Consider the following 15,541-nt stretch of genomic DNA (forward strand, 5'->3'; position numbering starts at 1 on the left):
TAACAAGCACGAGACCCTGAGTTCAAGCCCCAATACCACCAAAAAAAAAAAAAAGCAAAAACTAGATATACTCAAGGATTTTTAAAAGTGCCTTCAAAAAAGTAAGATATGAAGGCTTCAAAAACTTTTATCTATTTAAAGCTGTATGGTTAGATAACGTCATATAAATGTATATAATTATAGAACCTACTTTTGTCCATCTTTTTTTAACCCTATTGTGTTTGGTTTTAAAAAGAGAGGAAAAATTATATCTTCAACTTATTTTGATTTGCATTTTCTAAAAACTTAGAACAGTGGATGATCAGAAGACAGAACAGATAGATGAATATGCAAAAAAAATAAATATAAGCAGCCAGGTGCCAGGGACTCACACCTGTCATTCTAGCTACTTGGGAAGCTGAGATCTGGAGGATCAAGGTTCAAGGCCAGCCCAGAGAAACAGCTCAAGAGACCCCTCCATCTCCAAAAATAACCAGAGCAAAATGGGCTTGTGGTGTGGCTGAAGTGGTTACAGTTGGCTTTGAAAGCATAAAGCCCTGACTTTAATATAAAGTATAAGTAAAATATTAACAATTCACTTAGGTAGTATACATATATATATATATATATATATATATATATATAAAAATATAACTATTCAATGAAATTCTTTCAACTTTTATCGTTTTAAGATATTCTTAACACAACAATTAGGGAGAGAAAGAGAATTACATACAGGGAATGAAGTGTTCTTCTTTTAGGGTAGCAATACTGAGGTTTAAACTTAGGGCCTCAAGCTCGGTAAGCAGGTATTCTACCACTTAAGCCACACTCCCAGCCCTTTGTTGATTAGTTATTTTTCAGGAGGAGTCTCATGCTTGTGCCCAGGGCCAGACTCAGACCTCCATCCTCCTGATCTCCACCTCCTCAGTAGCTAGGATTACAGGCATGAACCACCACACTTGGCCCTCGTATTCTCTACCTATTATAAAATGTCACTGATTCATGGCAATATGAAAAACAGCTATTTTCAATATAAAAAAATATAAAAATTCTTATTATGGACAGTAATCTTACAATGTTGATATTATAATTATGACAATAAAAAGAACTTGTGAAGATTCACTCTCCCATTGTAGGCAGCAATTCACTCTAAGATGATCCTTACCAGCTGTGAATTTTCATCCCTGTAGTTGGCAGCAATATCTTGATTTTCCATAGCACCTCCTAACAGTCCAGTAGAATACGTTCTCAATGGCTGATCAGCCTCTCGGGCCCATTTGAAAAGATTCTCAACAATTCCTTCCTATAGTAAAGGAAACAGTACAATTCAGAAAAGGCCCACTTTCATAGCTAAAAATATAAGGAAAAGATCTCAATTTCATGACAAAAGTAAGTAAGTATTTCAAAACTGTTTACAAGATTAAAAATGCAGCCACGTGCAATAGCTCACACCTATAATTCTAGCTACTCAGGAGGCAGCAATCAAGAGGAGCACAGCTCAAGGCCAGCCCAAAAAGTTCTCAAGATCCCATCTCAAAAAATAGCTGGGCATGGTTATATATGCCTGTCATTCCAGCTACATAGGAAGCATAAAGAGGAGGATTAAGGTCCAGGCTGGCCCAGGCATAAATGGGAAATACTATTCAAAAACAACTTAGAAGTAAAAAGGAATGGGGCTTCAGCTCCAGTGGTAGAGAGCCTGCCTGGCAAGCACACAAGGCCCTAAGTTCAAACCCCAGTAGTCCAAAAAAAAAAGTTAAAGTGCAGCCAGATGGGACGGAAGCATGGCTCGAGCAGTAGAGCATGTGCCTAGCAAGTACAAAGTCCTGAGTTTAAGCCCCAGCACCATGAAGCGCTGGTGGCTCATGCCTATAATCCTAGCAGCTTAGGAGTTTGAGATTGGGAGGATTGAATTTCAAAGTCAGTCCAGAGAAATAGTTCTCAAGACCCCACCTCCAAAACAACCAGAGCAAAATGAATTGGAGGTATGGCTCAAGCGATAAGAGCACCTGTTTTGCCCTGAGTTTGAACCCAAGTCCCACCCAAAATAAAAAAACAAAACCAGTACCATCAAATAAATAAATAAATAAAATGCAGCCAGACATGGTAGAACACACCTGTAGCCTGAGATACTCCAGAGGCTGAGTTAAAAGTTTTGAGACTAGCCTGAACAACATAATGAGACCATCTCAAAAAATAAATAGAATAAAAAATAAAGCAAACTAAAGTGCCTAATAGTAGATGGCTTTAATAAAATATCTGGCTGAGCCTGGTAGTACATGTCTATAATCCTAGCACTCAGGAGGCTGAAACAACAGGATCTTGAGTTCAAGGCAGTCTGGGCTACATAGTAAGACAAAAAAGAGCTGGAGGGGTGACTCAAGTGGTAGAGCATCTGCCTAGCAAGCACAAGGACCTGAGTTCAAACCCTCCTACTGCCCAGGAAAAAAAAAAAAAAAAACTTGTGCAAGAGAATCTTATTTACCCATTATAACTCAAGCTAAAAATCAATAATCGTCAGAATTTAGTCCTATTTTAAAGGTTGGCTCCTCAAAAATTCCAGTCAGGTGCTGGTGGCTCACACCTGTAATCCTAGCTACTCAGAAAGCAAGAGATCAGGACAATCCAAGCCAGCCCCAAGCAAACAGTTCCTCAAGACCCTGTCTCAAAAAACCCTTCACAAAAATGGGGCTGGTGGAGTGGCTCAAGGTGAAGGCCCTGAGTTCAAGCCCAAGTACTACAAAAAAAAAGTTCCATAACCAAAGGATATTTAAAATACCCTTTGTATAAGTTCACAATGCACAAATCACATATTAATGCAGAGAAGTTCTCCATTAAAGAAGTACCAAACATTTTAATTAGTTTTCGTTACGAAATATACTTCACATAAACATGAGTAGTCCAAAGAAAATGAAAATCACCTACATTCTACCACCCAGCTTAAAAAATAGACCTGGACGTGTTCAGTGGTAGAACACAACCCAAGAGCACTGCAGAACATATGCAAGGCTCTGAGTTCAATCCCCAGCAACAAAAAAGAAATAGAAACCTCTCACATTTCCTGCCCCTATACCACCTGTTCACCTACCATCCTCAAAGGAGTTTAAACCTTCCAAGATTTTAACAATTATTTTGCTACTTTTACAAAGTGTTATTTGCTTTTGAACTGTGCAAATTGGTATTGGATATACTTTTCTTCAACTTGTTTCTTTTACTAAACATATGTTGTGTTTCTTTTTGTTTTTTGGTCTTGGTTATGTCTCAAAGTCATGAGTTCAAGTGATCCTCCCACCTCAGTCTCCCAAGTAACTGGGACTAGAGTCATGTACCACCTCATGTGGCTCAACATCACGTTTGTTTGGTTTTTTTTCAATTTATCTATATTGTTGCATGTAGCACACCTAAACAGCACTCAAAATAAAGACAATCTATTAAAAAAAAATTTTCTTGGCAGTACTAGTGATTGGAACAGGGCCTCCCACATGCGAGACAAGTGCTCTACCACTATCCTACATCCCCAGCGCCCACAGAAATTGTTTTTCTTTGAGGTTTTTAATTTGTTTTGTTTGAGAGAAGGTCTCACTATGTAGACCAGGCTGCCCTCAAATGTTATGTTGTCCTGGTTGTCCTTACTTTTTAGGTTTTTTTGGTTTTTCTTTTTTTTGGGGGGAGGGCATTCATTAGTGGGGCTTGAACTCAGGGCCTCGCCCTTGCTAGGCAGGCACACTATCACTTGAGCCACTCTACCACCCCTTTTGCACTGGTTATTTTTGAAATAGGATTTTACTTTATGCCCAAGCCAGCCTGGAATGCAATCCTATTTGTGCTTCCCCACATAGCTGCGATAACAGGTGCATGCCATCTCACCATCACTGGTTGAGATGGGATCTCATGAACTCTTAGCCAGGGCTGGCCTCAGACCTCATTCCTCCTGATCTCTTCCTCCTAAGTAGCTGAGATTACAGATATGCACCACCATGCCCAGCTGCTCTCTAACTCCTGCCCCAGCTACTCAAGTACTGGGATTATAGGTATAGGCCATCACACCTAGCCCAGACTACAAATATTAATCTATTTAATCCCACATGATTATTAACTCTGTTGGTATGAGTGGTAATCAATACTGTATGTTCATACAATCCAAATATTATTGTATTTGCAGATGAGGAAAATGTGCCCCAAAGAGCAACTAAACAAATCAAACACTTAGTACAGGGCTGACCCTCAATACAGAGTAGTCATCAACCTAAGTGACCTCAAGGACACTATTTATAAAATTCTGTTCACATTCTGAGGAGATCTTAATGTTCCAATATAAAATCAGGAAAATACTGTCTTAAAGATTATACTTTGAGAGCCAGGAGCTGGTGGCATATGCCTATAATCCTAACTACTCAGGAGGCGGAGATCAGGAGAACTGCCTATTCAAAGCCAGCCATTGGCAAATAGTTCTCGAGACCCTGTCTCAAAAAACCCTTCACAAAAAAGGGCTGGTGGAGTGGCTTAGTGGTAGGAGCCCCTGCCTAGCAAGTATAAGGCCCTGAGTTCCCCAGTACCACAAAAAAATTACACTTTAAAGCCAGGTATGGTGGCACATTGTAATCCTAGTACTCAGGAGGCTGAGATAGGAAGATCTAGAAATGGAGGCCAGCATATGCTACATGGCAAATTCAAGGCCAACCTAATCTACAAAGTAAGAAGCTTCCAAAAAACTGAGGGCAGAGAATGTAGCTAGGTGGTAGAGTATTTGCCTAGAATGCTCAAGACCCTGGATTCGATATCCAGTACACAACATGAAAGAAAAAAGTGGGGTGGCTCACACCTATAATCCTAGCTACTCAGGAGGCAGAGATCAGGAGGATGACAGTTCGAAGTCAGCCCAGGCAAATTGTTCATCAGACCCTATCTTGGAAAACCCTATCACAAAAAAATTGGGCTGGTAGAATGGTTCAAAGTGAAGAAGGCCTTGACTTCAAGCCCCAGTACCAAAAGAAAAAAAACTACACACTCTGAAATTTCATTCTGATTTTATCCACCCTATCCCCAGTAATTTGAGACTTCAAAGAGAAAAATGTTGATTATCATACAATAGCAACCAAGAAATTTTCACAAAGGACAGCAAAAGTATCTGTGCTCTTCTATAAACCTTGGGTATTAAAATACATTGCAATAAGTACTCATCAATCTGACTTCCAAAAGAATCTGTATCAAAATATTTTTTATGAGGATATATATTTTTCTGATACAGGAGTAGCCAAACAGGAGACTTTAAAATCTAGTCTGGGAACTGGGATTATAGTTCTGAACAGAGTGCACATTTAGTAGCATGCCAGGCCTTGTGTTCAATCCCTAGTACCAAAACAAAAAATAAAGTCTCATACAATACCTCAAATTATAACATTAATTACAATGCTAGTTTCTAAAATACCTTATGTGGCACAAGTATTCTGTAATAAAAGTTACTGTGAATTTTCTTAAAAGTTAAAGAAGCCAAGTAATGGTGGCACATGCCTGTAATCCCAAGCACTTAGGTGGTTAAGGGAGGAGGATCTTGAGTTCAAGGCCAACCTGAGCTACACAGTCAGACTCTATCTCAAAAACAAATAGAAAACATTAAATGAACCAGGTATGACAGTATATATCTATAGTTCCAGCTACTTAGGAAACAGTGGTAAGAGGATCACTCAAACCTAGGAAATCAAGGCTAGCCTGGGCAACACTGTGAGAATGTGTATCAGAAAAAACTTAAAACATAGTTGAAGGCATGGATCAAGCGGTAAATGCCTGCCTGCCAAGCACAAAATGCTGAGTTCAAACCCCAATACTGCCAAAAATAAAAATAGTAATAATTAAATGGAAAGTATACCCGTATCTTTCATTTGGTGGTTATTTCAAAGATTACATTTTTATTATCTTTATTTATTTTTTTTTCTTTTATTATTCATATGTGCATACAAGGCTTGGGTCATTTCTCCCCCCTGCCCCCACCCCCTTATTATCTTTAAAAATAAAACAAGTACTAAGGGTATGGCTCAGGGGTAGAGCACATGTTTAGAATGTGGGTTCAATTCTCAGCACCAAAAATATAGTAATAATTTTTTTAAAAAGCCAGGTGCCAATGACTCAAGCCTGTAATGCTAGTTATTTGGGAGACTGAGATCAGGAGGAACATACTTCAAGGCAAGCCCAGAGTTTATAAGACTCTACCTCAACCAATAGCTGGGCACAGTGGCACATACCTGTCATCCCAAGTTAGCTGGGAGGGCTGAGATTGAAAGGATCACAGTTCCAGGCCAGACCTGGCAAAACAGTTTCTGAGATCCCCATCCTAACAAAAAAAAAAACGCTGGGCATGGTGGCACACACCTTTTATTCCAGCTACGGTGGGAAGCATGAGATAGGAAGATCACAGTCCAAGCCAGCCTGAGCAAAAAGTGAGACCGTAACTCCAAAAACACCAGAGCAAAAAGGGTTGGAGGTGGGGCTTAAGTGGTAGAGCACCTGCCTAGCAAGCACAAAGTCCTAAGTTCAGATCCCAGTACCACCAAACAAAAATAAAGCAAGCAAGCTATGTTGCATACTCAATTCATGCAGCAAATTTTTTTTTTTTTTTTTTTGGGGTGGAACTGGGGTTTGAGCTCAAGGCTTCAAGCTTACAAAGCAGTTGCTTTACCATTAGAGCCATGCCTCCAGTCTATTTTGCTCTGGTAATTTTGGGGATGGGATCTCACAAACTATTTGCCCAGGCTGGCCTCAAACTGCAACCCTCCCTATCTCAGCCTCCACCAGCACCCAACTTCATAGTACTTTTTATTTCAAATTACAGTTAAATGTGTCTGCTTGTCCAACACATACATGAAGGGATGAGGGTGTGGCTCAAGTGATATAGCACTTGCCTAGGAAACACAGGCCCTTAGTTCAAACCACAGTACCACCAAAAATAATGAAAATGAAAAGAAAAGCCTACATACATAATGAATGCAAGTCCCCATCTTACTGACAAAATATTCCCAGCACCTAGCACAAAACCTCTCTTCAAATGTTACCTAAATTAGTACCAAATACTACCAAGAATAGGATAAGTTTCCTCAAAGAATAGAAAGTTCTTCATCACTGGGGAAGACCCCTCAACATCAAGAGTAAAAATTTAGGCTAGGGATGTAGCTCTGTGGCAGAGCACTTGCCTAGCATGCCCAACGCTCTGAGTTCTATCCCCAGTACCACAAAAAAAAAAAAAAAATTCACTGTAAAACCACGATCTTAGGAGTTTTGGTTTTTTTTTTTTCCTTTAGTTCTGGAATTTGAACTCAGGGCCTTACAAAGCAAGCACTCTACCACGAGTCACTCCGCCAAGGCGGAGTGGATACAACACAATACTTTTTCAGAAGTATCCAACTTTTTTGTGTTGGATACTTCCAAAATAGGGTCTTACAAACTATTTGCATGGGCTGGCCTCAAACCTTGATCCTCCCAATCTCAGTCTCCCAAGTAGCTAGTATCATAGGCATGAGCCACTGGTGCCATGCTGACCTTAGGATTTAAAAAAAAAAGAAAAAACTAGCACACCCAGGTAGCAGGTATTCATCCAAAACAATTTTTTTAAATATTTCTTTTGCTTAACTGGGTTTCTGAAATCTCCGTACCACATTACTACTTAAAAAAGAAAAAAACTGTAATAAAATTATTTTAACAACAAAGACAAATTCAACAATCCCCATTCAATTACAAAACAGAACTATGGCTTTTTCTTTCAACTAAGTACCTTTTCTTGAAAGACAACAGCAGTTTCCAGCCCAGGCATGATGTCCAGTAGCAGTCGGCAAGCTGCAGTGTTTAAAGGGGGCTCTCGGCTTGTCATCACATATGCGTTCACCAGCTATAAAGGAGGAAAGTGGGGCCAAGAGGGAGTAGGAAGAGAAGGGAGGGGAGTGGGTAAAAGAAAGGTGGATGCACATGATCAATACATGATACATGCATATATGGAAACCACAGTGACTCCCACTAACTTGTACCATGCATTAATTATTTAAAAAAAAAAAAGAAGAAAAGAACTGGTAGAGTGACTCAATTGGTAAGAATGCCTGCCAAGTAAGCGTGAGGTTCTGAGTTCAAACCCCAGTACCACCAAAAAAGAAAAGAAGTACTATTTGTCTGAAACTCAACACAGTCAAAGGAACTCTAAAATCCTGCTGGAGAGGTGGCTCAAGTAGTAGAGCACATGCCTAGCAAGTACCAAGTCCTGAATTCAAACCCTAGCACTGCCAAAAAAAAAAAAAATTCTTAATACATTCCCATCACTTTCTTTTTTAAGTTTGTTGGGGTTTGGAAGGGTGATTTGTTTTTTGAGACAAGGTCTCAACATGTAGCCCAGATTGGCCTTGAACTCTCAATCCTCCTCCCTCAGCCTCCCAAGTACTGTTGTCAGCCACCATGCCTAGATCCTTACATGATATGAAAAGAAAACTTCACAACTACTATAATTGAGCCTTTCATTATTATAGTTATGATTCTGCTTCACCAAGATGATACACAGAATTTTTTTCTATAGCTTTAAAAGCCAAATTCCTCTAAAACAACTCAGCAACCACAGAAACTAAAGCTCAAAAGGTACCCACTTCACCCTTACATATACTTTTTCAGAAGTATAAAGGAGGGTAAGATAAGCCCCAGATTCTTGACAATGGTTAATGTAGATTTTGAACTTTAAAACAAACTATATATACATATGTATTAATAAAATGTTCCCTCTTGGCAATCACATAATTTTTACTGAATCTCTACTACTACTATTCTCCCTCCCTATTAAGTTAGGGAGAGGGAAGCAAAGGCACCAGTGGCTCATGCCTGAAATCCTAGCTACTCAGGAGGCAGAGATCAGGAAGATCATGGTTCGAAGTCAGCCCAGGCAAATAGTCCACAAGACTCTATCTCGAAAAAATCCTTAAAAAAAAGTCTGGAGGAGTGGCTCAAGGTGTAGGCCCTGAGTTCAAACCTCAGTACCACAAAAAAAAAAAAAAAAAAAAAAAGGGAGAGGGAATAAAAGACTAACAGACTAGGTAAATTTGATCCCTAAAGTACATTATATGCATGTATATGAATATCGCAATAAAACCCCTTTGTACAATTAGTATATGCTAATAACAGAGGAATAAAATTTAAATGATAGCTACCACTACTATATTCTGTGTTGAATATATCACACTAATTGTTGACACACTCCCACCATCAAAAGGTTTACAATCCAACAGAGGTGACAAGAAAATAAATGTAAGTACAGGATGTCAGAAAGTCTCTTAAGAAGCCACAGAACCCCGGCAAAGGACTCAGAGAGGCATTTAAAGAGGAAAAGATTCTAAGCCAGAATATAAAGGACAAATAGGGAGTAGTAGCTAATGAGTGGGAGGAAAAAAGGGATAAAGGAAAAGAAATGAAGCTAGATTGGGTTGGAGGTATGGCTCAAGTGGTAGAACACCTATCTCACAAGCACAAATTCCTGAGTTCAAACCCCAGTGCTGCCAAAAATAAAAATTAAAAATAGAAATGAAGACTGGCAGAGTTGCCCAAGCAGTACAGCACCTGCCTAGCAAGCATAAGACCAAGTTCAATGTCCAGTACCACCAAAAAAAAGATAGAGAGAAATGAAGCTGAACGAAACAGAAACAGATTAAGTTTTGTTTTTTTGCTTTTTGGTGGTACTGGAGTTTTAACTCAGGACCGCATGCTTGCTAGGCAGGTGCTCTACCACTTGAGCCACTCCACCAGTCCTTTTTTGTGTTGGGTATCTTCGAGGTAAGTTCTCAACTATTTGCCTCAGCTGGCTTCAAAGTGCTATGTTCTATCTATGGTCATACCACCCTGAACGAGCCCAATCTCATCAAAGCGCTATCTTCCTCATCTCTGCCTCCTGAGTAACTAGGATTACAGGTATGAACCACAGGCACCCGGCTAGACTAAGTTTTTTATTTATTTTTGTGGGGGTGGTTTTTTGTTTTGTCTTTGGTGGGACTGGAGTTTAAACTCAGGGCTTCTCGCTTGCAAAGCAGACTCTACTGCTTGAGCCACACCTTCACGGTATTTTGCTCTGGTTATTTTGGAGATGGGGTCTCCCAAACTGTTTGCCCAGACTGGCCTCAAAATTCCATCCTCCTGATCTCATCCTCCCAAGTAGCTAGGATTACAGGCATGAGCCACTGGCATCTGGCTCAGATTAAGTTGTTATATCAAACTAAGGAATTTAAAATTTACATTGAAGGCAGTAGGAAACCATTAATGTATTTAAAGCAAGAGGGTACCCACTACGTTCAGAAGTTGTGAGTGAAATATCTACATACATTTATTTCCTCATTTACTCTTCAAAACAGCCCTGAGTTAGAAAAAGCACATTCCTATCTACCAACAGCCCAATGCACACATAATTTTAGTGCAGAATCATACAATGTACATCATTCTTCCTTTTCCCATTCAGGAACCCAGATGAACTCCTACATTTCCAAACTCAAAATTATCTTGTCCAAGAATGAACACAGGTACCTTGCGAGACCCTACCAGTATTTGGACAAAATACACACCAAAGAGAAAGTAATTTGATCATAACCAACACTTTGGCAAGAAAGAAATCCATGACTATTCTTACTTCAACTGAACCAATACCAAACAAAACAATCTACCCACTCTATTCCCCAATTGTGCAAAGGCATTAGGTAGAAGCAAACCATTTATATAAACAAACAAATAAAAACAAATAAATAAATATGGCTGATGATAATCTCTAGAGAGAAATAAGAAGCAAACCTACTGCATTCATGAAATCATCGTTCTTGAAGAGTATTCTCAGCAAGTGGCCCAGCATACATTCTGGATCAGCTCGACCTACCAAAAGAAGAAAGGAAGAACAAAGGAATGAAACACTGCACTCTTTTTTTTTTTTCTAGTACTGAGGATTAACTTGGGGTATCACACTTGCCTAAAACTTGAGCTACACCCCAATCCAAGATACTGCACTCTAACTTTCCTATTTCCCAGCATACTGTCTACACGGCAATGTTCAATTAAATAATACTCCACTGGATCTAGACCAGCATCACCAAAGGCACACAAGGTCTATAAAAGAATCATAAAAGCATCTAAGAGAAAGAAAGCCCCTGAATTCATAGTTTTTGATAGGTGGCCTAGAGAAGATAGGCTCCAACATAATCTCTCCAACTCCAAGGACAACAGCAGAGCAATCAACAATCCTAAAGATACAGTAATCTGGACCATCTTAACTTTCTAGCCCTTAGGGAAAAAAAGGCAGCTTGAAAGACCTAGTTACTACTCAATGCACTAAAGATAAAAGAATTCGCTAATGACTAGAAGAATTGTTGGTTTATTTTTTAAACAGATACTTTTTTTGGTGGGGGGAAGGGGCTGTACTCAGGGCCTCCTGCTTGGTGGCTCTACCACTTGAGCCACACCTCCAGCTATTTTATTCAAGTTCCTTTCAAAGCATTAAAGTTGCAAATTTTGTCAACGTATACAATATACAATAAAGTATACAATATAGAATAAAGACAAGAAGTGAACTGACAGGAAATTTTCAACCAACCTGCAATTAGCACCTAAAAGTAATTCACAGATAGAAAAGCTACAGAATGGTATCATAAGAACAAAAAAGGAAGCTGTCCCAGCCAGAAGTCAGAGGCAGAGTTGAGAATTCGAGGACAGCCTGGGCTATATACTAAAGCCCTGTCTCAAAAAAAAAAAACCAAAAGAAAAGGACTTTATATTACCTTTCACTGTTTATAAATCATGAAACTAAAAGCCTTATTTATAATAAAGGAAATTAAGTCAATGACACATATTGTTTAAGAGGTGGGAAGAGGGACAATGGTACATGCCTGTAATACCAGCTACCGCAGAGGTGGAGATCTGGTGGATCAAGGTTGGAGCCAGCCCAGGTTATGTGTAGAGGGAGTATTACTTGAAACCCATCTTAATAAATAAGCTAGGTATCGTGGCACAGGCCTGTGATCCCAGCTCCTTGGGAGGCCATAGTTAAGAGGATTAATATCCAAAACTAGCCCCAGGGGAAAAAAAAATGAGCCCCTATCAGAAAAGTAACTGAAGCAAAAAAGAGCTGGGAGTATGACTCAAGCAGTAGAGCACCTGCTACCAAGTTCACACCAAAGTACCACCAAAAAAAAAAAAAAAGTGATGAGTAAAAAACATTTTTTAAGTTCCCACCAAAAAAAAAAAAAACAAACAAAGAGCTGGGCACTGGTGGCCCACACCTACTTCTAGCTAATACTAATTACTTGGGAGGCTGAGACCAAAAGAATCAAAATTCAAGGCCAACCTGTGCCATCTCAACCAATAGCTAGGTACAGTGGCACTGGCCTATCATACCAAGCTATGCCAGAGACTGAGGTCAAGAAGATCACAGTTCTAGGCCAGCCAGTCAAAAGTCCCCATCAATCCCCGTCTCCAGGAAAAACAGCTGGGTCTGGTGGCAAACACCTGCCATTCCAGCAACAGCTATGGTGTAAAGTGTAAAACAGGATTGCACTCTGGCCTGGGCAAAAAGTGAGACCCTATCTCCAAAATAACCAAAGCAAAAAGGGCTAGAGGCCCTGCCTAGCAAGCACAAAGCCCTGAGTTTAAACCACAGTAACTGCCAAAAAAAAAAAAGACAAACAGACCTATCATTTTCCCTCCCTTCTTCCTCATTACCACTTCATCTTTTCCAAGGCAATAACACTAAGCATGATCATCTCTTAATTCTTTCATAATCCTATGTATTAACTTAAGTTTCTGATTTCTCATTGATCTTGATGTCTTCATGCTTTATTGCCTTACTGAAGATGTGGGTTAAACTGAATATTCTAAGACTGGCTATAAATGTCATGAGTAGGTAACATCACATAAAAATCTAGACAATCAATTTAAAATGCCTAGCATTTTAATGCCTAGCAGTTAGAAAGAAATAAACCCTGAAACAATTCAGGTATATATACAATTTTTGTATTTGGATAACTTCTACTTTTTCACACTATTTCTCCACATACAAAATTTCAGATTTACAAAGGACTACTTCAGGCTATAGTTTATATGCAGTGGTCCATACATGACTTCAGCTTTACCCACTAATAATCTACATTAGAGAAAATATTAAATGACAAAGTTTCAAGCTCCACATAATTCTGTATTACAGCAAATTCCACACCAAAGCAGGACAGTTTGTGATGACTTTAACTAAATTAGCCTAAAATAAAACCAAATTAACACAAGACAGTGTACTTCATCAAGGCACTAAAGCTGACACTAAGTCTGTTTAGGCCAGGCACCAGTGGCTCACACTAATAATCCTAGTTACTTGGGAGGCTGAGATAGGGAGGATCGAGGTTTGAGGCCAGGCTAGACAAACAGTTTGACAGACCCCATCTGCAAAATAGCTACAGCAAAATGGACTGGAGATGTGGCTCAAGTGGTAGAGCTTCTGTTTTGCGAGCCAAAAGCCCTGAGTTCAAACCCTACTCCCACCAAAACAAAAAGTCTATTTAGGGTTGGTGGACTAGCTCAAGTAGTAGAGCACCAGCAACACAAAAGAAAGATCCTGAGTTCAACTCCCAGCACTACAACAGAAAAAGTCTGTTTATTATTCAACATCTTAACTAAAAGGAAAGCACTAAATACATTCTCAACTGTTTCCCCACAAATAAGACAATTATTATTAGAAAGAAAAACCCATTTTCAGTTAAAAATACTATTAGCAATTTTCTTTCATAAGAAAAAAGACCAACTGAGGACAGTGATGTGTAGTAATCTCAGCTACTCCAGAATCTGAGGAAAGAGGATCCAAAAGTTTTAGGCAGGTCTACCTGAGCAACATAGGAAGACTCTGTCTCAAAAAAAGAAAGAAAAATTAAAAAAAGATCCAAATTTAAGAAAACACATCTTACCAGGATGTCGATCATCAAATGGGTCTGGATCTCCTTTACGGTATTCTTCAGTTTCTTTTTCAATCAATTCAGACATCCTAATACAAAAGGAAAAAGGGGTCAACTCTGAACAAGCATACCAAAAAGTACACCACTACCTACACCAGTCAATTGAGCAATCAAGATATAAAATAAAAGCAGGGATGAAGTCATTGCTCAAGCTGCAGAGTGCCAAGCAAGCATGAAGCCCTGAGTGTTCAATCCCCAGTACCACCACAAAAAAAAAAAAAACTTTAGAAAAATCCTATTTTTCTGATAAGCATGGAAACCTAAACAATCATCTCATAAAACAACTTCCATCTCCAAATTCATTATTCTCTAAACTTTCCCTTCCTCAAAAAACAGCACTACCACCACCTCAGAAGGCAAAAACTAAAGAGTCATCATTAAAATCTTCCTTTCTCCTCATTCCCCACAACTCCTATTACCTGTTAGCTCTACCTATAAGATATCTCCCTTATTCCAATCACTTCTCTAAATCCTGACCACTTCCAATCACTTCTCTAAATCCTGACCACTTCTATTCATCCAGACCCCCACCATTAACTATCTTGATTACTTACAATGGCCTTTTTACTGATCTTGCTTCCTGTTTCTATGCTTAATCTGACACAGTTTATTCTCCGACTTTTAGTGACTTACCAGAATACCTTGAATTAAGCCCAAGCACCACCAGAGCCTACAATTATCTGTTTTCTATCAGCTTCCTAACTACTTCTTTCACTTTTCTACCTCTTTCACTAAGCTTCAGTCACATGGCCTCCTCCGCTCTTCAAAGAATACAAATTCATTCCTACTTCAGAGCCTCTCTGTGTGCTGTTAACTTTAGCCTATTAATGTTCCTCCAGTCATCTAAGCCTCCACTCCTACCCAAGTAACTATTCATCTGCTTTTTCTTACTGAAGATTAGTTTCACCTGCTCAGAATTTCATATAAATGTAATTATGTATACTCTTACTATGCCTGGCTTACTTTACTATCCTATTCTGAAAATCATTCATGTTCTTGTATATATTAAATTCCGTTTTATTCGTACTTTTGTTCGTTTAAGACAGGATTTACCTATGCAGTTCAGGCTGGCCTTGATCCTGCCACTTCATCCTCTCTTGTGCTGGGATTTACAACTATGTACCACTATGCCAGGCTATGAAGTTACTTTCTTTTTCTTTTTTTGGCAGTACTGGGGATAAACCCAGGGCCTCTCACTTGCTTGGCAAGCACTCTACCACATGAGCTGCACTCCCAGCCCTGTATTCTTTATTAAAACAAGAAAAATTACTTCTTGAGTATCCTAATTAAGACTGACATTTTAATCTATTATAATGACAAATATAAGGCTATGGTACTCTCCAATACCTAACATTCTCTGTCCTAAATGCTTTACTTCCACAAAACCTGCATGCTTTACTTCCAGAAAGCCTGCATGCTTTACTTCCACAAAACCTAATTTCCCAATCTTAAGGGTTAAGTTCTCTAAAACGTCATGGCCTAATCAAACCATCAAAACATTTGTCTTTCCTTTCTTTCCTTCTAAAAACTGAAAATTCTCTTTGTCACAAAAGGTGATGCTTCTAGTGACAAAT

At 39.1% G+C, this 15,541-nt stretch overlaps 1 protein-coding gene across 7 annotated transcripts in view; it reads right to left on the reverse strand.

The window, feature by feature from the left end:
* Dcaf1 (DDB1 and CUL4 associated factor 1) overlaps positions 1 to 15,541 on the reverse strand; it is a 101,247-nt gene that overhangs the window by 41,184 nt on the left and 44,522 nt on the right. For 5 of the 7 annotated variants that reach the window (XM_074059343.1, XM_074059344.1, XM_074059345.1 and 2 more), the window contains 4 exons: positions 13,920 to 13,996; positions 10,778 to 10,851; positions 7,745 to 7,858; positions 1,148 to 1,285 (listed from right to left, as the gene is read on the reverse strand). In XM_074059343.1, coding sequence (XP_073915444.1) covers positions 1,148 to 1,285; positions 7,745 to 7,858; positions 10,778 to 10,851; positions 13,920 to 13,996 — 403 coding nt within the window. Of the gene's footprint in view, positions 1 to 1,147; positions 1,286 to 6,221; positions 6,560 to 7,744; positions 7,859 to 10,777; positions 10,852 to 13,919; positions 13,997 to 15,541 lie in introns of those variants that run through there. The other 2 variants (XM_074059347.1, XM_074059346.1) reach the window with 2 other exon arrangements.

This window comes from Castor canadensis, chromosome 17 (assembly GCF_047511655.1).
Source record: "Castor canadensis chromosome 17, mCasCan1.hap1v2, whole genome shotgun sequence".
NCBI classification, from domain to species: Eukaryota; Metazoa; Chordata; class Mammalia; order Rodentia; family Castoridae; genus Castor; species Castor canadensis.